The sequence below is a fragment of the Quercus suber genome, unplaced genomic scaffold, assembly GCF_002906115.3.
Source record: "Quercus suber isolate HL8 unplaced genomic scaffold, Cork oak 2.0 scaffold_232, whole genome shotgun sequence".
NCBI classification, from domain to species: Eukaryota; Viridiplantae; Streptophyta; class Magnoliopsida; order Fagales; family Fagaceae; genus Quercus; species Quercus suber.
The window spans coordinates 982,508-1,008,528 of NW_027069689.1; the positions used below are offsets into that span (position 1 = coordinate 982,508).

Here is a 26,021-nt window from a genome sequence, read left to right on the forward strand (position 1 = left end):
ATGAACAAGTAAGGGGAGAGAGGGTCCCCTTGCCTAATGCCTCTCGACGGGGTGAAGGGCTTAAGGCGGCCCCCATTGAATAGAAGGGAGGAAGAGACCGAAGAGACGCAACTCATGATAAGGTCAATGAGGTTGGCAGGAAAGTTATAATTGATAAGCATCTCTCTAATGAAACTCCACTCGATCATATCATAAGCTTTCTCTAGGTCTATCTTGATGGCCATAGTTCCCTTATTTCCTTTCGTTCTTCCTATGGTATGGATGAGCTCCTGGACAATTATGGCATTATCTGCTCCTCTCCTCCTCGGAAGGAAAGCAGCTTGGAACGGAGAAATGAGATAATCTAAGTGGGGCCTGATCCGGGTGACTAAAACCTTAGTAATCACTTTATATATTGAGTTACAAAGGCTGATCGGCCTATAGTTGCCAATGGTTTCAGGCCCCTGAATTTTCGGGATCAGCACAATGTGGGTATTGTTGAGGTACTCTGGAATTTTCTTGGTCAGGAAAGCTTTCTCCACTTCGTCTCTCACAGAGCTACCCACAATCATCCAAAACCTCTGAAAGAAACCTGCATGTAAACCGTCCGGCCCAGGAGCTTTATAAGGTTGCATCGACCAAAGAGCTTCCTTTATTTCCTTAGGAGTGACCATGGCAGCCAGGGACTGGCTTACGTCCTCTGATAAATGCGCATGCCATTGACTGATGGGCTGAGGGATCCGTTTAACCTCCACCTGAGAGGTAGTATAAAGGTCCATGAAGCCTCTTCTAAAATAATCCATAACTTCCCTCTCCTCTGTGATCCACACCTCGCCTTCATCTTTGACCGAAGCAATCAAATTCCTCTTTCTTCTGGCTAAGGTGGAGACATGATAGAAAGAAGTGTTCCGATCCCCTTGAATCATCCAATTTAGCCTAGACTTTAGCATCCAGAGGTCTCGTTCCTAATCCAAAACTTCCTCAAGGTCTTTTTGGAGTTGACTCTCTAGGTTAATAAGGTCAGGTCTTGGGCTGTTGGCCAATGCTTTTTGAGCACCGTACAATCTAGCCATTATTCTTCTCTTCTTATGAAATATATTACCAAAGTGGTTCCTGTTCCATAAGGTGGCCTCCTTGGAGAAGCACTCAATGGAATCAGCTAAATTCAAGTTTCGGCTCCAAGCTTGAGAGACAACCCTGGGAAAGGTAACATCTGACAACCAAAATTCTTGAAACCTGAAGGGTCTCGTGAGGTGCAGAGTTCTGTTTGGAAGAACTTCCAGAAGGATCGGACAGTGATCAGAATGACATCTGGGGAGGTGGATAACTTTTGCATCTGGATAGAGCATACACCAGTCAGGGTTCATAAAGAACCTATCTATTCTTTCCAGGATAAGATTGGAGACATCCCTTTTATTAGTCCAGGTGTACCTCGGACCCGAGAACCCCAAATCTACCATACTGCATCTGTCAAGACAATCTTTGAAGGCGAGGGATCGATTAATACTAACTCCTCTACCTCCAAACTTGTCACCATCAACTAGGGGCTCGTTAAAGTCCCCTGCCATGATCCAAGGTAGCTTATGCAACTCTGCAACCTTGGTTAAGTTATCCCACAAGACACCTCTCTCCTCACTCCTAGGACTAGCATAGATAGCAAAGAAAATCCAATTCAGGTTGGAGGACCGTACCTTAACTTCTGCGTGAATTTCCTGTTCTGTACTAGCAAGCATCTCCACTTCCACTCTATCAGAATTCCAAAGCAGCCAGAGACCACCAGTATAGCCAATGGTCTCCGTATGGAAAGCTCCATCAAACGACAATCTGTCAGTGATCTCCTTCGCTCTTGCTCCACCCACTTTAGTCTCCATAACCACCAGCATCGCCGGATCATGATGATGCACAAGATCACGAATGTGTTCCTTGAAGGAGGGCTTAAGTGCACCTCTACAATTCCAAGCAATGATGTTCATTAAAAAAAAGGGGTTTGGGGAGGGACAAACATCATAAGGAGGAGGCAGCTCCTCCTTCCTCAGAATCCATACTATCATCATCAACAATAGTGTTCTCTAAACCTTCCTTCGAGCCAGAGTCAAGCAATGCTCCGCATCTTCCACTTTTAAAACTCGAGCTATTGGGAGCAGGTTGGCCTCCGTGACTGGCTTGCCCATCGGTGGGTTGGTGAATCTGCACCTCCGCGCCTCCTTCCGTTGGCCTTGGACCCGATTCGTTACTTGAGTGGGTTTCGCTCTTATCACCACTAATACCACTACTTCCTGTGCAAAGACCCAGCTCGGTTTTGGTGGGAGCTGAAAATTCGAAAGTTTCATCAGGGCGCTGATCGGATTTGTGAGACGAAGACTGAGGTGAGGAGTATAGGTGTAAGGAATTTTCAGTGAGATGGGAACTAGCGGCGTTAGCTATGGATGAGGATGAGCCTCTCGCAATGGCTCTCTTACCCTTTACTAAGTAAGAGAAACGTTTATGTGGTTGGGCCAAAAATCCAAGCTCGGGCCCCAAACTTGATAAAGTGGCAGGCCTTAAAGTATTGCATGCAGCAGCGAACTTCAAAGGCCCATCGTGGAGAACCTCACTGCGACCCGAATCAATCGAAGTTGTTGGGCCTTCAAACTTCTGCCCCCGGCTTGGCTCTCCTTTCTTTCGCTGGGCCTCTGGACTGCAGTGAATATCTTCACAAGTCATGCTTTGTCTATGAGTGGGACCAGGCTCGGACATGCTCATCCTACCCGAAAAATTAGGACCTGGTGGGAGTGAGGTATTCCGTGCCTGTACACCTGTCCACTCCAGCTTCTTGCCAAGTGTAGCCCCCTTAGAGCCGTTTCTCTTCCTGCGCACTACCATCCAAGGGCCGTACTGTCCTTCAGGCTCCCCTTCCTCACACACGTTTGGTGTGCCACCACTGTCATCAGTACGACCAGCTTCGTGCTCGGCATGATGTTTGCGTGACTGATTTCCCTGGTCTTCCTCCGTCGCAGCCAAGGGGTTCTTCCCCTCCCGGATGGTATAGGGGCAGCAATCCGCTCTATGTCCGATTCTACCACAGGAAAAGCACAAGCGTTGTATACCTTCGTACATCACTCCTTGTTCAATCCGACCAATGATCACGGTATTGATCAACGGTTTGTTTAAATCAACTTGGATGCACAGTCTTGCATTCTTGCCTCTGGCCTCCATGACGGTGTGGAAGTCAATCCTCAAGACCTTTCCGATGTTCTCGCCAATTTGTTTCAGCACCTCCGGTTCATAAAGCTCGATAGGGAGCTCGTTCAACCTGACCCAAACAGCAACAAGAGAAACGTTTGCCGCAGAAGGTTTGAAAAACGGTTCCCACGCTCTCAAGGAGAGAAAATGGTCTCCGATGAACCAGGGCCCCTTCTTTATCATGTTGTCCAAATCCTCCTTAGAATAAAATCTAACAAGGAAGAAGCCATAAGTAAGATCAACACAGTCCATTCTGCCTGACGGCTTCCAAAGTTGAATCAGTTTGCTCTGGAGATAGCTAAGCCCAATCGTTCTTCCCACTAGCTTGATAATAATGGCTTTCGACCAGGGACCTCTAATACGTCTTTTAGTCTCCTTAGTTAGTTTCATAGCAACCACACCTACCCGAGTTAAATCCCCAACGTCAACCTCATCGTCGTCTGAATCGGGATCCTCCTCCATTTGGTCCGTTAAGTCAAAAGCTTCTGCAAAAGCACCCGGGATTTCCCCAACGAGTTTGTCCCTAAACGATTTCTTGCCTTGGGTGTTCGGACCAGAGTCCCTCTGCAACCAAGGTTCATCCCTAGAACCTTCACTGAAATCTGCATGATTAATATCTTTAACCTTTTTGTTACTTCGGGCCAATTCTGCTTCCTCCTCTCTAGAGAGCGTTCGTGGCTTCATTCTCCAAAAAAAAAATACAGTATTCACTATACTACTGGTGAACATCATATAATTCTTATCAATTGTCCCTACAAATCGAGTGCCAGTTGGCAAAGGGACTCCACATATTTTGTCCGCTACAGAAGTGACAAAATGTCAGGTTGAATGCAAGATTTAAACTCTGTGTTACTTAGCAATTAGATGTTTTTTTTTCACCTCAAATTCGTTTATAGGTATTTACAACTCACAGTGATACAGGAAGTGAATTCAGAGTCTTACCATTCACCTCTATTATTGAACAATGAGTTGCTTCTTGGTAAAAACAACCGTTGACAGAACAAAGAAAGCATATCAAGTTTTTCAAAATTGAATTGAAAACTGGACCTGTAAGTCAAAGATTTGGACTCAAATCTACCCAATGAAAGTCGCATTCTTATGCATTGCTGGACTGATTTGGGCTACACAGCCCAGTGATGAAAAATTATATAGCTTGGACTTGTTAGATGGTAGTTGGTATGATTTAGTTAAGTGGGGAAAAGAAAAAAAAATGTAATATATACGATATATAGCCAATGGAGGTCTTTCCCACATTCATATTAGATTGCTAACCCTTGTCTTATTCTATAACCCCATTCGCCATTGTATACACAGTATTTGGTTAGGTTTATATTAGTTTAGGTACACTGGTACAGTTTTCAAAATTTAATATTTTGATAAGAACCAGAGGAATCACACTTTTTTTAATGTATAACTGTAGGTTGATTCAATTTCAACTAATCAGTAAAAAGCTAACCCAGGATGCTTCTTTATTAGGGCATATTGGGACAGCTAGTCTCTAGTGGAATACACCTTGAGCTTGCATGGGAACCAGCTCAGCTGATGAAGCGAGTCAAAGGGAAAAGAAATTGACCTATCTGTGTGCATGAATGGGATTGGGGTCGTTTCTGGTGACAAATAATCAAATATGAAAGCTTTATTTCCAGCCAATGTCTGAGCTGGCCCTCTCTTTCTCTCTCTTTTCTAGTAGCTTCTTTCATCTTTCAAGCAACTCGAATCCAATAGATTTTTATAAAATGGACACACAAGCGGTCAATGCCAAAACTAACACGTTTTGTGAAAGGTAGTCACTAACTGGGGATCGTTTTTACTTCTTTGTAGCAATTATTACATGCAACTGGCATCCATGGACCATGCATGGCCACCCAATTTAGCAAACCTGGGGTCTGTGAGTCATGACAGTTGGGTTTATCCGAGTTCAATTCAACAAATGAATTAGTCTATTTTCAATTAGGTTTTGTATAGCCCATGACTATGTTTGTAATACTATATAAAACCACCATTTGAAAGAAGATTCTATTTACTACGGTGAGGTGTGATTTGATAGTAGGAGTTTTCATATCACTTTACATGATATTTGATAGGAATTGAGTAATTCAAGTAGTATTGCTTTAACAAATGTGTCGTACTCATGATAAATGATAATAAATTCATCAAAATCTTAGTGGTACATGTAATATTACACATTATCATTACATTGCATAGAATCAATAATTAGGTGATGACTGGTGTCAAAGGTTTTTTTTGGGGGGGGGGGGGGGATAAGAGCATCTAGAATTTTTTCTGGGGGGCAGTACCTCACACCCACGTTGGGGGAATGTGGTACGTGGACCTAAATGCTTCTAAACGCTCAGGGGTATCCACCATGTATTCGAGTTTTCCCATGATGCTCAGTTGACACTGATGGCCGAAGAGAAAATTAAAAGATTTGGTGAACGATGACTCACCGGGATTAAATCGGAGAGAGGATTTCAGGCTTGTGGGAAGGTTTTTGATGGCTCTCAGGAAGCCTGAAAGCAGCGATTGGGAGTTTTGGACGGAGCGGTGCGTCTGTTCTCTCTGGAGCGTCTGAAGATTCGCGAAGTGAAGAAGAAATAATGTCCTCTGAAGCTTTATACGGGGTCAAACGAGGGGTCAGGGGCACTCCCGCCCAAATTTCGAAGAACAACCTCAGCCGTTGGATCATTTAATCACCGTTGGATAGGAAGGGCGAAGCGTCACCTGGTGCAATTAATGAGGCGCCTGGGGAATAAGGAAGCCGCAGCGACATTAATGAAGCAGCAGTGCCTATACTTATACACGTGTCAATTCAAGTTTGTCTGTTTACAAGCTTTTGCCCCAGGGGAAGTCAAAATCCTACTTTTTCTCTTCGGATGCGTACGAAAAACTACAATTTTGAGGGGCTAATGTGGGGGGAGAAAAACCCAGCCCAACTTATTGGGCCCGAGGCCCTGAATGAGGAACACTCTTCATCCGAGGAGATAAGGCCTTCAGTCGGAAGCCCACGCCAATGGGGGACGCCTGGGGATGAGCACGTATACCATCCGAGGAGATACTCATATGTCCGAGTAGTCATGCGTCCTCGGATCCGAAGAGGTTTGATCAAACACGAGTATGGGAGGTTCAAGTGATCTATTTGACAAGTGTCAAGGGGGAGAAGGACCTCGGACACACATAGAGATAACGACAACAGAGAAATATCAAGGAGGCATACTTCAACCACCGCATTTAATGCACTGCACCTACCTTCCTGGCCGCATTTATGTGGATAGGACCCCTGAACAGTGCTTTCTCAGCTACCGCCACTCGCATAAGGCTAAAAGTGGGGTGATGGGACATGTACTCAAGTGGGTGCCTGGATGACGAACAAATGGACGGAGGAGATGTAAGAAGGCAATGCTATATAAGGGAAGGGTACCTCTGATAGAGGGGGATCGAAAAACAGGAGAGAGAAAGGGTACCTTACATGGTTGTAGCTCCAGCAATTGTAACCCTTGATTATCAATGAACAACTTCTCTTCGGACAGAGTACTCATTAGTCCGAGAGCACATTAATTCAACTTCTCTCATTGGTGTTGCTGTTTAATACTGTAATTTTCATTATTTGCCTAGCCCTTTCGCCCACTCTCTACAAAATTTATTGTTTTGGGCTCAGAGGGTTCCAAATCCATACCTCCTTGGGCTTGAGCCGCAAAAACTGACCCCACAATATATATATATATATATAGCCTGCGTTTGGATAGCAATTTTTCTTACTCAAAGTAAAGTTGCGTTTTGTGTATTTTTTTTTTTTTTTTTTTGCCGCACGGGGGACAAAATTTACTGTGCATATACTGTGCGTGTACTGTTTATGCACTGTTCATGCATTGTTCACGCAATATTTAATATTAAAAGTGGTCCCACAATACTATTCACACATTTAAAAATTATTTTGCTACAGTGTTTTCAGCAACAATCAGTTTTTATCAACTTTCAGCAACAATAAGTGCTATCTAAACGGACCCATATATATTGACTTCCTTGTTCAGCCAACGTAATCATACAAAAGTTTCGGCCTTAGGAGGAATTCACAAATTGTCAAATTCCATGGCAACCATTCAATTTGAGAAATCTTCTCATACACTATTGTATTGATTGAATTAATTGTCTCATTTCAGAGACTTTTTTTTATTTTATTTTTTTTTTGTATAAAATATATTCAATGAAAAAAAAAACCTCGTTAAAGTTTAATTTGTACTAAGCAACCTCCTTAAGGACGGTTCAAAATATATAATCAACATTTTTAACCCATAACTAACTATATTATGCCGGCCATATCATCGATTACAAGTACGCATTCATCTACGCAGAGCCGGCTTAACCATTTTGGGGGGCTTTGGCAAAAATTTTACATGGATTCTTTTTTTAACTTTAAAGTCTAAATTTGTACAAATAAAAATTAATTTATTACATGGTTCAATAAATTAGTATCACTATAATACAAATGAGTTAATATAATATACATCAAATAATTAATTGGTGTGATAATTTATAATAATTGATAAAGTAAGAGTTTGCATTAAAAAAAAATGTGATAACTATTTAATTAGTGTAGGGTCATGTGGGGGCCAGCTTAGCTTAGGCCTTGTGATGTGTTGGGGTTGTGGACAAGATTGCACAGTGCTATGTGCACTGTGCAGTCTTCTCCTATCAAGTTGTGTGCATTGTTATTGTGCAATATTCTGCATTTTAAGATACAATGTGGCTTTTTTAATGCATTTTATTGATCAATAAAAGTACCTAATTTTTTTTTATAATTAAAATATATAGATAAATATATTATAATATATAAAAAATTACAAGTGGAGGCCTTTTTTTATTTGGGGTCTTAGGAAATTGCATCAATTGCTTATATGGTTCAACCCGCCCTGCATCTACGATATTACCCCCTTTAGTTAAATTGATTAATTTCCTTCTTTTAATGAAAAATATGAATAATAAATTATTATATTTTAGTTTCTTTGTAATTAAATAAATGATAAACAGGAGAGATATATCAAATGTTAAAGTATTTTTCAATTAATTAAGGGCCAAAATGGGCTTTTGCCCCTTTTTTTTTTTTTAATATCTAGCAAAATGCCTCATGTATGAAACTAATTAAGAAAATACCCCTATTTTAAAACTCGATTTTTGGAATATTAAGTTATAGCAAACATGGACTTAGAATTTTTTTTTTTTTTGGAACTAGAGTTTCATGAACTTGAGTACTTCACATGGAACTCGAACTCGAGTTCTAGAAAAAAAAAAAAAAATTTAAATTTTCAGTTTGCTATAACTCGATTGTCCAAAAATCGAGTTTTAAATTGAAACTCGATTTTTAGAAAATCAAGTTTCAAAATATGAGCATTTCTCTAAATAGTTTCAGATATGTGACATTTTACTAAAAAGTTTTGGTGAAATGGACAAATGTCAATTTCTCCTTAATTAAGAGTAGATGTGGGTTTTTTTTTTTTTTTTTTTTTTTTTTAAATGCTTATAACAAGTGAAGAGATGAAATTCGAAAACCGAGCCATCCTTTGTGAAACCGTGTCATAAGATATATATTTTTTCTTGGACAGAAAACAAACCGTGCACTCAATGAGAACTATGACTTGCTTTTCCCAAAAGAAAAAAAAAAAAACTCCAAAACCAAAAAATCAAGAGAGCAAGATAACAAATGAATATCATGTACTATACTAAAATTTGACCAATCACACTTGAGAGGAGATTTGATTGCAAGAATGACATCTCATAAACTATTCTAGAAATTTACCAATCAATCTCAAAGAGAAAATTTGATTGCAGGAATAACATTACGAGAGAATTAAGAATTACCAGCTAAATTTTGAAAGAAAACCAATATTTTACCCCCAAAAAAAAAAAAAAAAGGATTTTGAGGGCATTTTACACTTATTTTGTCTCTACATTTTCTATAGTATATTCTCAATAAAATAAGTAATCAACAAAACATATCCACACACACTTATAAGTTTCGTAATTTTCATCTTTTAATATTATGTGCAAAACTTAAATTCAAACACAAATAATACCAGGGCATCATCTAGATGAGTTGGAAGTTGGAACTATTTAGTAGAGAGTGTTTATAAATGAGAAATGCTAACAGATGTCCTTAGGNTCCAATGGTTTATGTAAAAGCAAAATATTATCTATAATAAAAAATGAGACAAAAAAAAAGTCACTCCAATAGATTCTCTATACCTGATTTTTTTTTTTGCTTATGAACAGTAGCTCATCAAGTCTGATGCGTTACTATTCATTCTTTAAATGCTTTTTTTCTATTATAATAATTAAGTGTTGAATAAAAAAATGTTGGAAGATGTGTAGTTGTTAAAAAAAGAATAAATAATGAATGAAGAAACAACATTTAAATGAGATAGAGAATCTGTTAGAAAGTGTATTTGAAAAAGTTGGTAGATAAATGTAAAAGTCATTATTTATTCTCTAAACAGTATAAAAATTTAATGAATTTACTAAAAATGCTCTAAAACTTAGAGGCTTGGAATTTGGGCTCAAGTGTTGTTTACTTTTGAGTACACGTGATTAAGGGTTCTCAAAAAGGAAAATTAATGGTCTCATGAAGAGTTGGCATACATGTTGTAAAACTATATATGGTCTCAGTATAAGAGTTAATTACTCTGTCTGGATAGACCTAGATCTTTGTAAATCATGCCCTACGATGATTCTATGGAAATTATGAATAAGCTACATAGTTCTCACACAAGTTGTGAGCAAGTTCCTAGCCTTGCTTATGGGCAAGACATAGTTGACTGATTGATTTTTCTAACTATTTTATTTTTGGTCGGAAGACGTAAACTAATTGAGTTGAGCATGCTGTTTTTTTACTTAAGAGAATGTTCATATAGTAAGCATGCATGTACACGAGGTTGCATCTTTTATTAAATTAAAGTCAATATGAGCAAAGGGAAAAGAATGGTATATTAAAAATGAGTTGACCTATGGAAAGGAATGGTTGTATCTGGCCCTTGCTCTTCCTGGCTAGTAATTGAGTTTGTGGATGGAGTAATATATTAGTAAAATTAATGCATCCACCAAAAGCAATTAGGTTTTGCACTTCTAGGCTAGCAATTGAGTCTTTTTTTTTTTCTTTTTTCTTTTTTGTAGGGGGGCCCAAAGGTTAATAGATTCTAGTTCATAGTGCCCCTAACAAACTAGGAATTGAGTTTATTGATACTAAATAGAGTAAAACACTAAAATGCATCTAATTCATTGTGGTTTAATAAAGTTTTGTGGAAACATTTTGAATTTTGAATTAGTTTAATCACACCCTAAAATGCCATTAGTATCTAATTATTCTAATTTATTATTTCCACCCACTTGGATTGTGATAGGGAGATTGAGAGGTGGATAGTAATGATAAATTTGATTGTGATAGTGAGAGTGATGGGTTATTGTTGTTTCTAGGAAACAAATTAACTAAAAATAGTTGAAAGTAGTTTATTAGAATAATTGAATAACTGAAAATATGCATGATTGGAAAGGGTATATATATATATATACACACACACACATACTAGACTCATCACACATGTTTTAGGTGTGCAATAAGGCTCCTTTTATTTATATATATATATATATATATATATAAATTGAGTTTAGTGACATAATATTTAAAAATGAGATAGAGATAAAGTTCTAAGTTTTAGAATCTTGATAAAAGTTTGAAAGTCTAAAACTTAGGAACTCTTTTAAAAATAGTAAATTAATCTTTTAACTAGCTTATACTTTTAAATTTAAAATTATTCAACTAAAAGATAGGGGTATTTTACGCAAAATGATGAAACTCAAACATGCAATCCTATTATTAATAATATAGATATACCATATTGTAGGTGATTATCAAAAAATACACCATGTTTTAGGTTAATAAAGTTGTATCAAAAATTCAAAACGACGAGAAATGATTCTATGCTCTTGATGGACTATGTTAGCACTGTGGCGTGATCCACCCACCCAACAAATAAATGCCATGTGCCATCATAAGTTGAATAAGATCCTAGTTAGACATTCAAAAAACCAACCGCGGATTTTTTTTTATTTTTATACATCAATCTGATGCTAATTAAGGTTAAAACTATATATATATATTGTGGGGGGAGAAAAACCCAGCCCAACTTATTGGGCCCGAGGCCCTGAATGAGGAACACTCTTCATCCGAGGAGATAAGGCCTTCAGTCGGAAGCCCACGCCAATGGGGGACGCCTGGGGATGAGCACGTATACCATCCGAGGAGATACTCATATGTCCGAGTAGTCATGCGTCCTCGGATCCGAAGAGGTTTGATCAAACACGAGTATGGGAGGTTCAAGTGATCTATTTGACAAGTGTCAAGGGGGAGAAGGACCTCGGACACACATAGAGATAACGACAACAGAGAAATATCAAGGAGGCATACTTCAACCACCGCATTTAATGCACTGCACCTACCTTCCTGGCCGCATTTATGTGGATAGGACCCCTGAACAGTGCTTTCTCAGCTACCGCCACTCGCATAAGGCTAAAAGTGGGGTGATGGGACATGTACTCAAGTGGGTGCCTGGATGACGAACAAATGGACGGAGGAGATGTAAGAAGGCAATGCTATATAAGGGAAGGGTACCTCTGATAGAGGGGATCGAAAAACAGGAGAGAGAAAGGGTACCTTACATGGTTGTAGCTCCAGCAATTGTAACCCTTGATTATCAATGAACAACTTCTCTTCGGACAGAGTACTCATTAGTCCGAGAGCACATTAATTCAACTTCTCTCATTGGTGTTGCTGTTTAATACTGTAATTTTCATTATTTGCCTAGCCCTTTCGCCCACTCTCTACAAAATTTATTGTTTTGGGCTCAGAGGGTTCCAAATCCATACCTCCTTGGGCTTGAGCCGCAAAAACTGACCCTACAATTGGCGCCGTCTGTGGGAAAGAGCTTGTGCAAGAGTGAAAACAACAGTTGATGATGGCGGGACAAGGTGAACAGCAAGCAGAATCCAGGGCATCCCAACACATGGACCATTTCGCCAACCTGGAGGAAGGCAAAATCGTGAGGTAGCGTACACACAGTGCGCCTTAGCCAGGGCCAATCGCAGAGCGGAAGTCACAGTCCCATGCAAAGGAGAACCGCGACTTGCAACTGGAAATAGAAAAACTAAAGAGAGAGCTGCGCCATGCAAAGAGGAAACGGGCTTCCTCGTATTCTGAGGATGATCTTGATGATGAGCGAGATGTCTCTTATCAGCACAAATCCAAAACACCAGCCAGCGAGTCCTACACTTGTGAGGAGGAATCCCATCGTAAGAGACAACGTAGAAGTCCATCACACGAGGACATGGAGAACGATGCCATGAACAGGGCTTTGAACCAGATATCTGAGTCGCCTTTCACGCGCAGGATAGAGGGGGCTAGACTCCCTCGGCGTTTTAACCAACCAACGTTCACCATCTATAATGGTAAGACTGACCCCGTGGAGCATGTGAGTCATTTTAACCAAAGGATGGCTGTCTACGCCAGAGACGAAGCCCTGATGTGCAAGGTTTTCCCTTCCAGTCTAGGGCCTGTGGCCATGAGGTGGTTTGACGGTTTGAAGGCAGGCTCCATCAACTCCTTCAAAGAACTCACTCAGGCATTCGGTTCCCGTTTTGTTACATGCCGAAGAGCGGTCAGACCTGTTTCTTCCCTGCTATCCTTATTCATGCGGGAAGGTGAATCCTTGAAGGCATACTCAGATAGGTACTGGGAAATGTTCAATGAGGTGGAAGGTAACAATGATGCAATGGCCCTCAGCACATTCAAGCTCGGCCTCCCTACTGATCACGGTTTGAGGGCGTCTCTATCTGGCAAACCGGTTGCAAACGTGCGTCAGTTAATGGACCGCATAGAGAAGTATAAGAGGTTGAAGAAGATCAGCAGCAGGGCAAGGGAAAAGACAAGGTTATCTCTCAGGAGAGGAGGGATTCGCGGTCGGACCGCTACAATTACAATAAACCGCGAAGGGATTTTGCCGGGCAATTGGGATCGATGAATCCTCAGCCGGTCAACGCCGGTTCAAAGAGCCAGTACACCAGGTCCTGGAAAAGATCAAGAATGAATCGTTCTTCAGGTGGCCGAATAAGATGATAGGAAACCCCGAGAAACGCAACTATAATCTCTACTGTCAGTACCATCAAGACCATGGGCACACCACGGAGGATTGTAGGAGCCTGTGGATTACCTGGACCAACTGGTCCGCGATGGTAAATTGAAACACCTCCTGCACCCCTCCAGTGGCCGAGAGCAAACGGGATCGGGGCCACGCAGAGATAACCTCCCAAAGCCGCCGCTAGGGACTATAAACGTCATCCTCGCTGCGCCAGGAAGAACAGGATCCTGGCCATTGAAAGTTATGTCGGTAGGTCGACCACCCGCAGGGGAGTCAAGCCGAGGGCCTAAGAGAACTAAGTCTGGCGCCCCGTTAGTCATAGGATTCTCGGACGAAGACATGATTGGCACTACCCAACCCCATGATGATGCACTAGTTATCACCCTCAGGATAGGAGGGTACGATGTAAAGAGGGTGATGGTGGACCAAGGCAGTGCTGTGGAGGTAATGTATCCAGACCTCTACAAAGGACTAGGCCTAAAGCCCCAGGACCTGACGCCGTACGATTCCCCCCTCTTGAGCTTTGAAGGAAGGCCTGTCGTTCCGAAAGGCCGGATACGCTTACCAGTGCAGTCTGGCACCGAGGTGGTGGAGTTAGATTTCATAGTTGTGGATGCATATTCGCCCTACACGGCACTCGTGGGTAGGCCTTGGATCCACGCACTGGGGCTGTGCCCTCCACTTTGCACCAAAAGGTCAAATATCCGTCAGAAGGGCAGATACGTGAGATCCGAGGGGACCAGTCTGTTGCTCGTCAGTGCTTGATAGGTGCCATTCAGCGTAAGACCCCAGCCGAGTCCTCGGACGCAGCCGGGAGGGATTCATAGCAACTACAGTTTCGGGGATTGCCCTTTGAAGAGCCAAATGAAAGCGCCCAATGTGAGGATCTGACAAAAGTGGTCTTCGGAGATGATCCTGATAGGTTCTTTCAAGTCGGATCTCAGCTGCCACTTCAAGAGAAGGAAGAGCTGATAGAGTTCCTTAAGCGAAATCTCGATGTATTTGCCTGGAATCCCTACGAGGCCCCAGGGGTAGACCCGGAGTTATATGCCACCACTTGAAGGTGAGTCCACTGATCACCCCCAGAAACAGCCCATTCGGCGCCCATCCAAGGAGCATGCTGATGCAATAAGAGACGAAGTAGCGAAACTCAAAGTGGCGGGGCTATCAAAGAAGTTTTTTATCCCGAATGGCTGGCAAATACTGTGGTGGTGAAGAAGAAGAGTGGGAAATGGCGAGTATGCGTAGACTTCACGGATTTGAATAGGGCATGCCCCAAAGATCCGTTCCCAATGCCAAAGATAGACCAGCTGGTCGATGCCACTGTCGGCCACCCTCGGATGAGCTTCCTAGACGCCTTCCAAGGCTACCACCAGATACCATTGGCCCTAGAAGACCAGAAGAAGACCGCATTTGTCACCCCTATCGGCAACTACCACTATAAAGTAATGCCGTTTGGCTTGAAGAACGCGGGAGCTACCTACCAAAGGATGATGACGAGGATGTTCGAGCCACAGCTGGGCAAGAATATTGAAGTTTACATAGATGATATGGTGGTAAAGAGCAAATTTGTAGCCGAGCATGTGAAGGACCTTGAAAGTACCTTTGAGATCCTACGAAAGTACAAGCTACGATTGAATGCTTCTAAGTGCTCGTTTGGGGTAGGGTCCGGAAAATTTTTAGGATACATGGTCACGCATAGAGGAATCGAGGTCAACCCCGACCAGATAAAGGCCATCAATGATTTACGAGCTCCTCGGAATCCCAAGGAGGTTCAGAAGCTAACCGGGATGACCGCTGCCCTCAATCGGTTCATCTCTAGATCAGCAGACAGGTGCCGTCCTTTTTCTCCCTACTCAACAAGTGGAAGGGGTTCGAATGGACTGAGGAATGTGCTTCTGCGTTTCAGCAACTCAAGGATTATCTGGCTCGGCCACCTATCATGTCCAGTCCTGAGCCTGACGAGTACTGTTCGCCTACATCGCCGTAGCTCCCTATGCAGTAAGCCTGGTGTTGATACGATCGGATTCTGGCGTACAAAGGCCTGTTTATTACGTAAGCAAGTCGCTGCATGAGGCCGAGATTCGCTACCTGCCTCTGGAGAAGGCTATCCTAGCCGTAGTGCTGGGCACACGGAAGCTACCTCATTATGAGAAATACTAATAGATGTCCTAAGGGTAATAGTTAATAATTTATTTAAAGAGAATTTTTATAAAAAAAAATAATAATAATTAATATTTTGACAATTTTTTCTATTTCTTATAAAAGTTGTGTCAAAACTTTTCTAAAATAAATCGTTAATCATTACCTTAAGACTTTTTATAATAATCTAAAAAAATAAAAATAATATTATTTATTAAAGATTATTAAAGTAGGAAATAATCTACTCTTCCCCACTTTTTTTTAAAACCCCTAAAACTGGTCACGTGAGTGGCACGTTTTAGTCGGCAGAAGACGGGGCCGACCATCCCCTGTTTCATATAAAGTAATGTAAGTTGTGCACTGCTAGCTCTGCTTTTCGTACTCCTTGGTAAATTCCAGAACCCACACTATTCTTAAATCTAAAGCTATCGATTACCAACAGACAAAACAAACTGCTGTGCTGAGGAACCTTTTTTATTTTTTATTTTTTGGGGGGAGGGGGAAGCTACTTTACATTGAACCCATTTAGATTGTGTCATGTGTATATTGACTTATTGTTGAACAAGTTTCAAGTCCAGTGCAACTGAACACGATCCACCAAATCTGTCCATCCCAATTTCCAACTCTCTTTATAGTGCTCATTTTAACCATGTGAGAAATCAAAGATAAATGTTAAATGACTTTTTCCCCCTTTCTTTTTGGATCACTTTTATTAATATCAATCACAGGACAACAACAAAGACAAACCTTAATTTCAAACTTGGAGTTGATTACGAATTTTCAATTAATTAGTTAGTGTCGGCTACATATATTATTTCCCTTCATTATATTTTTTCTGGGTCTTTCTTTACTTTTTTTTTTTCCTCTTAAATTGAAACAACTCACTCTTTTTACCAGAGCATTAGTCATTTTCTTCTAAAAATGATTTCATTCATAATAGAGTCACTAATTGAACATCAACCTACTGCACCCCTCCTCTTTTTCTCGAGTTTAGGATCCACTGTGAACAAATATATATGACACTAAACACCAATACATGAAGCTTAATACCTATCACAATATATAACTATATTATTATTGTTATTACTTTTTATAGATATAATAGAATTTCAATTTATATTGTTTTTTTTATAATAATTTTTTAAATCATTAAATTAAAATATCAATTAATTTTTAATGTAGATGAAATTTGAAACTCAAATCTCTTATTTGACGTTAATATATTCACTAAGGAAACTAAATGAAACCCACCACAATATGTAACTTCATTGACTAAAAAAAAAATTATAAAAATTTCGTATACATAAACTCTTTGAAATCGAATTGTCCAAAGCCATCGCTATCGATTATATTGCTAGAGATCATCAAAAGATTGCGTAGCTTTATGAATTATGATCATGGCAGATGGCATATACATGTGTTGTCAGCCAGATTGAAGAAGCTTTTACAGTTGGGGCTTCTTTTATAATGGGAGTATGGATCCCAGTCAACATTGGAACAGTGATCACTGCTAAAAGATGCCTTGGTGCTGCGCAAAGCGCTATAATGAAGCTCATCTCTCTTTATTTCTGTTTTAGTTTTACTAAATAATTGGAATGCTTTGGAAACCGTTGAAGCAAAGGAAATGTTTGCTACTATGCAAGCTTGATACGTGAAAAAATTATGATGGATCATTGGGTTTATTCTTAGAGTATACACCAAAAAATAGAAAAAATAATTAAATAAATGATTGAAGTACATTTTTAAATTTTTTATATATAGAAATGATTAATATGCATAATCTTTTAATAATATGACAAAATAGATTGAAGCCTCTTAATAATTAATATACCCAATCCATTAGTTTGGATCGAGTGTAACCTTTTACGTTTAAGGATTTCATTGAACCTCTTTTTCTTTTTCTTTTTTTTTTCTTTTTTTTTTTAATTACTTAGCTAAAAAAAACAACATTAAAATGGATCTCTCATATATATTATTAAAAAATTTAGCTCAACTTACCTCTTTTATTTTTTTTAATGGGTTCCAATTACCTCAACTGGTAAAGTTTTTTATAGTTGAATAAGAAATCTGGAGTTCAATCTCCGCTTACATCAAAAAACCAATTGGTGTCTTAGTCTGATAATAAAAAGCTATCATCAAAAGCAGACGTCATAAGTTAAAACTCTCTAAAAAAACTTTCTTTTAATATTTTTAACAAAGTATAAGGATCAAATTCCTCCTCATATTATAACAAAAGAATTAATAAAAGTAGTAGATGATTTTGTTATTTTATTTTATTTTTTTTAAGAAACAAATACACACACAAAGAAGAGTGAAAGAAATTTTAACACAAAACACATTATACTTTTACTCAAAAGTCATAGTAATTTTTATTAGAGAAAAAAAAAAATTGTAAGTGTATAAATTATTCTAGAAGCGTTTTTCTTGTTGCCTAAAAATTATCTTATAAATAGAATACTCCTATAATACGAGTTCAGACTTTAGACTGATCCTTATGCCTTTCATCGTTATCCCTCCTACGTACTTCAAATTTTTTTAGAAAAAACGCAAAACGTGTGGAAACTTCACGTAACCTTTAGAAGCAGGGAAAGACAAATTTAAGCTTAACGGAACGGCCTTGTGTAATTAATAAGTCCCGTAAAACTAGAATAACGCATTGTGTGGAGTAATTAGGTGGGTCCAGTCAACGAGTGACACGTCAGCACACCCAAAAAAAAAAAGTCGACTGCATTGACTGGACTGGAAGGAAAGGAAGTACTTTAAAGCTAGAAGCCTAGAAGTCTCCTCCACCAGCCGTGGCCCCATTAAAACGTAGAGGGTCACATACTTGATACTTATCCTAACAACTTGCTTGGATGTCAAATAAGTGATTGGAGCGTTTTAAGTGCTGTATAAATGTTGTAATTCAATTATCAATTTATAGTCAAGCAAGTTATAACAAAATGTGTAAAAACTAGAATAACGCATTGTGTGGAGTAATTAGGTGGGTCCAGTCAACGAGTGACACGTCAGCACACCAAAAAAAAAAAGTCCACTGCATTGACTGGACTGGAAGGAAAGGAAGTACTTTAAAGCTAGAAGCCTAGAAGTCTCCTCCGCCAGCCGTGGCCCCATTAAAACGTAGAGGGACACATACTTGATACTTATCCTAACAACTTGCTTGGATGTCAAATAAGTGATTGGAGCGTTTTAAGTGCTGTATAAATGTTGTAATTCAATTATCAATTTATAGTCAAGCAAGTTATAACAAAATGTGTGGTCTTATAAGAGTTCACACATAAACTATAAAACTTTTGAGCACTTACTTAGTTGGCACGGGTATTTACATCTTCAAATCTCCTACTCATTATTTCCTTAGGGTGTACAAGTTTGTTGGGTGTATCTATTTTTCTAGATTATATACATAATCTTATTCTTATTTTCCAGGTTTATTAAAGTGAAGTTGTTTGAAAATAATCCTACCTAAAAAAAAATGAAGTTTAAAAAAGTTACTTTGAAAAAAATACAGATTAAAATTGCTTTGTCAAATATGAAACATTAAGTTAAGGTACATCTTTTTCTTCTCAAAAAAAGTTAAGGTACATTTTTAATACTTCATTAAATGATGTTTTTATACAATTTTCAAAAAATTAAAGTTAACAACGCAAATACTAAGAAAATCACACTCAATAACCACTATAAATTTGTGTGGGTAAATGATTAACAAGCGTTTTTTTTTAATGTAAAAAATTAATAGATGCCCTAAGGACATTCGTTAATAATCCATTTTAAAAAAAATTTATGGGAAAAGAAAAAAAAATTAATGTTTTGACAGCTTTTTTCATTTTTTATAAAAGTGATGTCAAAATTTTCTTAAAATTGATTGTTAACCAATACACTAAGGGCACTCGTTAGCATGACCCTTTGTTTAAAAAATATTGTTATAAACTTTTTATAGAAAAAAAAAAAAACTGATTTTTTTAATAATTTTTTATATTTTTCATAAAAATTGTATCAAATTTAAAAAAAAAAATACTCAATTAACAAAAATTATCTAAGAACACCAATCAACAAAAATCATAAAATATTATACATTACATTACAACTCAATTGAATAATTTATTATTCCTGTCCCATAGGCACTTCTTACCAAGGAGTCCAAATCTTCTGTCCCACTTTTCTTACTCCACTCATACTCCACCAATAAATACTTGACACGTGTTCACTTAATTAATTAAATACTATCATTATTGACTTATTAATACTACAATTATTAATTAATAGTAGTATTTAATTAATTAGGTGAACACATGACAAGTACTTATTAACAGAGTATAAAGTAGAATAAAAAAAGTGAGACAGAAGATTTGGACACCTTACCAAGATTTACTTCCAAAACCAAATGCACCTTGTAGCTTTCTCTATGAAAGCCAAATTGACATACTGTAATTTGCTAGTTGATATCTTGTTCATTTAATTTTCATGGTACACTTTGCAAACCGTTTCACCTACCCCTAGCTCTTTTTTTTTTTCTTCCACTATAAATACTCCACTCCCCTACTCCATGTCTCCACCAACTCACACATACACATACCCTTTGCCTTTGAGGCCAAACTAAGTACATTACATTTGTTTCTACACATCTTTTCTCTACATTTTCTGAGACACAGTCAAGAAAAAAAAAAAATGAAGCTCGCCTTTGCAACTTTCCTGCTTGTTTGTCTTGTCCTCAGCTCATCTTTCTTTGAGGCCACAATGGCTGGTTCAAGTAAGATATCATATACTTCTACAGACTTAAACAACCTCTTTCTTTTTTTGAAAACTTCTGTATTATAAAAGTTGAAATCTTGCTGGATTTACTTTGATATTTTGTGGTGGAATGGTTTAATTATCACGGTACATTGAGATTCAGTTCTGTATCGCTTCGATTTATCCAAAAAAAAAAATGCTAATAAGTTTGTGTTTAAAAACAAAATATAGGCTTCTGTGACTCAAAGTGCCAGGTGAGGTGCTCAAAGGCGGGAGTACAGGACCGGTGCTTGAAGTACTGCGGTATTTGCTGTGAGAAGTGTCACTGTGTGCCATCTGGGACTTACGGGAACAAGGACGAGTGCCCTTGCTACAGGGACCTCAAGAACTCCAAGGGCAAGAGCAAGTGCCCTTGATCATTTCTTGGTTGGGATTCTAAGTCAAGGACCCTTATATTCATAGAGTTTTATTTATTCAAAAAAAAAAAAAAGGATATATATTAATAGATTAGGCCATATAGAAGATGGAATATCAAAGAAATAAATGGGGGTCCTTCGTTTGTTTGGTTGTTAATGTGATAGTGTCTGTCATTAAAATTTGTTTATGTGTGTATTGAATTCTGTCTATTTGTAATTTCTCATTTGCAATATATATAATAATAAGTTATTTAATTGTGTTTTACCAAAAAATATTAATTGCGGAGAAGTTGATGATGTCTTACTTAATTGTGTTTATGAGAGCATTTATGATATGTAACCATACCTTGATTGGAGATCAGTTCAGCCATGCATATCTTATAATGAGCAATGAAAGTTACACACATTTTAAAGGAAAGTGTATAACAAATGGTCTTAGGGCATTCGTTAATAATCCATTTAAAAAAAAAATTTAAAAATAATTAATATTTTGACAGCTTTTTTCATTTTCCATAAAAGTGATGTCAAAACTTTCATAAAATAAATTGTTAACAAATACCCTAAGAGCACTCATTAGCATGACCCTTTATTAATTACTCCATACGTTCTATTTTTTTTTTTTATCCTGTTTGAAAAATCAAACTTTTTAAAGAACATCATTTATTGTCTTGTCTACCTTTTAAAAATGTATAAGTTTCTAAAACTACCCTTTAAAAAATTTATTAAAAATTTGAATTTGTAAATTAATTGGGGTATAATAGGAACACTAGTAAATTAATAACTTTTATTTTTAGAAATGTGACAATATTTTGGGACATCTCAAAATGGAATAGAGGACAAAAAAAGTGAGACAGAGGAAGTATTACACATTCACTGTATATACATTATCATATAACGGAAATTGTGTTTTAAAAATATAATTCTTTTAAAAATGCATGCAAAATGTGAAATAATGAGTATTTGCCAATAGAGAGTATGTATGAAACGTGAAAGAGCAAAGTTATGTTTGGTAATAGTTTTTGTTTTCTATTTTCAAAAACTTGTTTTTAGGAATATAAAAAAAAAAAAAAACAATTTTCTTATATTTTTAAAATAAAAATTATGTTTGGTTAGTAGAAATTAAAAAAAAAAGTTTTTGAAAAAAAATAGAAAATACTAAAATATGTTGTTATTAGGATTTGAATTTGAATACTAACTCATTAAATGAGACAAATTCATTAAATTAAATACATATTTTCATTGACCTTTGAAAATTAAAAATTGAAAACAACATTTGCATGTTTTCAATTTCCTTCACAAATTGAGTTTTGAAAACAATTTTTATTAATTATTACACATTCACTGTATATACATTATCATATAATGGAAATCATGTTTTAAAAATATAATTTTAAAAAAACCGTGCAGCAAAATGTGAAATAATGAGTATATGCCAATAGAGAATATGTACGAAACGTGAAATAGTAAAGTTATGTTTGGTAACAGTTTTTGTTTTCTATTTTCAAAAACTTGTTTTAGGAATATAAAGAAAAAACAATTTTCTTATATTTTTGAAATAAAAATATGTTTGGTTAGTTGAAATTTAAAAAAAAAAGTTTTTTTGAAAAAAAATAGAAAATACTAAAATATGTTGTTACTAAGATTTGAATTTTAATACTAACCCATTAAATGAGACAAATTCATTAAATTAAATACATATTTTCATTGACTTTTGAAAATTAAAAACTGAAAACAACATTTTGCATGTTTTCAATTTCCTTCACAAATTGAGTTTTGAAAATAGTTTTTATTTTCTGTCTATTTTAGGTTGCCAAACAAGTTTTTTTATTTCAAAAAAGAAAATTGTTTTTAAAACAAAAAATAAGGGAAAAAAACAATTCCCAAACGTAACTTAAGATTTTTTTTGTCCAATAATACATTTATGAAACCAAGGGTTCGTTTTTACTTATTTGTAGCAATTATTACATGCAACTGGCATCCATGGTTCATGCATGGCCACCCAATTTAGCAAACTTGGGGTCGGTGGGTCATGACAGTTGGGTTATCCGAGTTCAGATCAACAAATGAATTAGTCTTAATTTGCAATTAGGTTTTGTATAGCCCACTACTAAGTTTGTATTACTGTATAAAACCATCATTTGAAAGAAGATTCTATTTACCATAATGGAGTGTAACTTGAAGATTAGAGTTCTCATATCGCTTTATATATATTTGGCAAAAGTTAAATATCTAAGTAGTAGTACTTTAACAAATGTATTGTGCTCATAATAATAAACTTCTCAATATTCTAGTAGTACATATAATATTACACATTAGTATCACGTGATATGGGATCAATGATTAGGTGATGACTTATGACTGATATCAAAGATTCTTTTTTGGGGGATCCTAAAACTTGGGAGTTTGGAATTTGGGCTCAAGTGTAGTTTACTTTAATTTGAGTACAGGTGATGAAGGGTTCTCAAAAAGGAAAAATAATGGTCTGATGAAGAGTTGGCATACATGTTGTAAAACTATATATGGTCTCATATATAGAGTTAATTACTCTGTCTGGATATACCTGGATCTTTGTAAATCGTGCCCTACGATGCTTCTAAGTATTATGAATAAGCTTCATAGTTCTCACACGAGTTCTGAGCAAGTCCTAGCCCTCTTATGGGCAAATCAAAGAACTGATTGATTTTCTAACTAATTTATTTTTTGGTGGAAGACGTAAGACTAATTGAGATGAGGATGCTGTTTTTTTACTTTACGAGAATGTTCATATAGTAAGCATGCATGTACACGAGGTTGCATCTTTTCTTAAAGTCAACATGAGCAAAGGGAAACTCTATTATATCTTTACGTTATCTTCCAAAATTTTTCGAAAAAGTATGGAAACTTCACGTAACCTTAGAAGCAGGGAAAGACAAATTTAAGCTTAACGAACGGCCTTGTGTAATTAATAAGTCCCGTAAAACTAGAATAACGCATTGTGTGGAGTAATTAAGTAGGGTCCAGTCAACGACTGCATTGTACTGGCTGGAAGGAAAGGAAGTACTTTAAAGCTAGAAGCCTAGAAGTCTCCTCCACCAGCCGTGGCCCATAAAACGTAGAGGGACTCATACTTGATCATATCCTACAACTTGCTTGGATGTAATAAGTATTGGAGGTTTTAAGTGCTGTATAAATGTTGTAATTCATTATAATTTATAGTCAAGCAAGTTATACAAAATGTGTGGTCTTATAAGAGTTCACCATAAACTAAAACGTACTTAAGTTGCCAACATTTTCTATCTCCTACTCATTATTTCTTAGGGTGTACAGTTTGTTGGGTTATCTATTTTTCTAGATTCTTATTATTCTTATTTTATTTTTTTAAAGTGAAGTTGTTTGAAAATAATCTACCTAAAAAAAATGAAGTTTAAAAAGTTACTTTGAAAAAAATACAGATTAAAATTGTTTTGTCAAATATGAAACATTAAGTTAAGGTACATTTTTTCTCAAAATTAACTTTACATTAAATGATGTTTTTATAAATTTTCAAAAATTAAAGTTAACAACAAATACTAAGAAAATCACACTCAATAACCACTATAAATTTGTGTGGGTAAATGATTAACAAGGTCTTTTAGATTTTTGTGAAATAAAATAAAATTGAAAATGTATAAAATAATTAATTTGAAAGTATTGTACATTTTTATTAAAGTTAATTAAAATTATTTTTTCAAATTATTCTTAAATTGAATCAATAGTTAAAGACAAAAAAATAAATAAAAATAAAAAAAAAAACTAAAATTTATATCTATGTACATTTAAAATTTTCAAAAAATCTGAACACCAAAATAAAATATAATATAACATTACATACAAGCGTAATTAATTTTTTTTTCTCACCAAACTACCAGAGTCCAAGTTACACTACAATACTACTTAAGTGACTATTAGATTAAAAATATTGTTATAAAACTTTTATAGAAAAAAAAAAAAAAACAAATTATTTTAATAGATTTTTATATTTTAAAAATTGTATAAATTTAAATACTTATTAACAAGAAAATTATCTAAGAACACCAATTGACACTAGAACATCATTGACATAATTATTATTCAATGTCCATTGGGACTCCTTACCAAACACTCCAAACCAAATGCGCACCTCTAGCTTTCTCTTATGAAAGCCAAATTGACATACTGTAATTTGCATAGTTGATATCTTGTTCATTTAATTTTCATGTACACTTTGCAAACGTTTCACCTACCCCTAGCCTTTTTTTTTTTCTTCCACTATAAATACTCCACTTTACTCCATGTCTCCACCACTCACACAACAATACCCTTTGCCTTTGAGGCCAAACTAAGTACATTACATTTTTTCACACATCTTTTCTCTACATTTTCTGAGACACAGTCAAGAAAAAAAAAATGAAGCTGCCTTTGCAACTTTCCTGCTTGTTTGCTCTTGTCCTCAGCTCATCTTTCTTTGAGGCCACAATGGCTGGTTCAAGTAAGATACTCATTACTTCTACAGACTTAAACAACTCTTTCTTTTTTTGAAAACTTCTGTTTATAAAAGTTAAATCTTGCTGGATTTACTTTGATATTTTGGGTGGAATGGTTTAATTTCACGGTACATTGAGATTCAGTCTCTGTATCCTTCGATTTATCCAAAAAAAAAAATGCTAATCAGTTTGTGTTTAAACAAAATATAGGCTTCTGTGACTCAAAGTGCCAGGTGAGGTGCTCAAAGGCGGAGAGTACAGGACCGGTGCTTGAAGTACTGCGGTATTTGCTGTGAGAAGTGTCAGTGGTGCCATCTGGGACTTAGGGAACAAGGACGAGTGCCCTTGCTACAGGGACCTCAAGAACTCCAAGGGCAAGACAAGTGCCCTTGATCATTTCTTGGTTGGGATTCTAAGTCAAGGACCCTTATATTCATAGAGTTTTATTTATTCAAAAAAAAAAAAGGATATATATTAATAGATTAGGCCATATAGAAGATGGAATATCAAAGAATAAATGGGGGTCCTTCATTTGTTTGGTTGTTAATGTGATAGTGTCTGTCATTAAAATTTGTTTATGTGTGTATTGATTCTGTCTATTGTATTTCCCATTTGCAATATATATATATATATATATATATAATATATAATTGTGTTTTACCAAAAATATTAATTGCGGAGAAGTTGATGATGTCTTACTTAATTGTGTTTATGAGAGCATTTATGATATGTAACCATACCTTGATTGGAGATCAGTTCAGCCATGCATATCTTATAATGGCAATGAAAGTTACACACATTTTTAAAGGAAAGTGTATAACAATGGTCTTAGGACATTCGTTAATAATTCATTTTAAAAAATTTTAAAAATGAGT

The 26,021-nt window shown here is 36.7% G+C and overlaps 2 protein-coding genes, 1 long non-coding RNA gene and 1 other non-coding gene across 4 annotated transcripts; 2 read left to right on the plus strand and 2 right to left on the minus strand.

Annotated features, from left to right (window-relative positions):
- Positions 1–944: 944 nt before the first annotated feature.
- Positions 945–1,952, minus strand: LOC112016514 (uncharacterized). Its single transcript, XM_024049075.1, has one exon. The coding sequence runs from the start codon at positions 1,950–1,952 to the stop codon at positions 945–947; it is 1,008 nt and encodes a 335-aa protein (XP_023904843.1).
- Positions 1,953–5,648: 3,696 nt separating this feature from the next.
- Positions 5,649–6,883, minus strand: LOC136070411 (uncharacterized). The gene is made up of 2 exons (XR_010631652.1): positions 6,663–6,883; positions 5,649–6,556 (listed from the first exon to the last, which is right to left on the minus strand). It is a non-coding gene; the product is annotated as an uncharacterized LOC136070411 (long non-coding RNA).
- A 5,686-nt stretch (positions 6,884–12,569) lies between these two features.
- Positions 12,570–13,262, plus strand: LOC136070414 (uncharacterized). The gene has a single exon (XM_065780325.1). The coding sequence runs from the start codon at positions 12,570–12,572 to the stop codon at positions 13,260–13,262; it is 693 nt and encodes a 230-aa protein (XP_065636397.1).
- An 11,723-nt stretch (positions 13,263–24,985) lies between these two features.
- On the plus strand, positions 24,986–25,772 carry LOC112016542 (uncharacterized). The gene is made up of 2 exons (XR_010631653.1): positions 24,986–25,151; positions 25,357–25,772. It is a non-coding gene; the product is annotated as an uncharacterized LOC112016542 (transcript).
- The last annotated feature ends 249 nt before the right edge of the window (positions 25,773–26,021 follow it).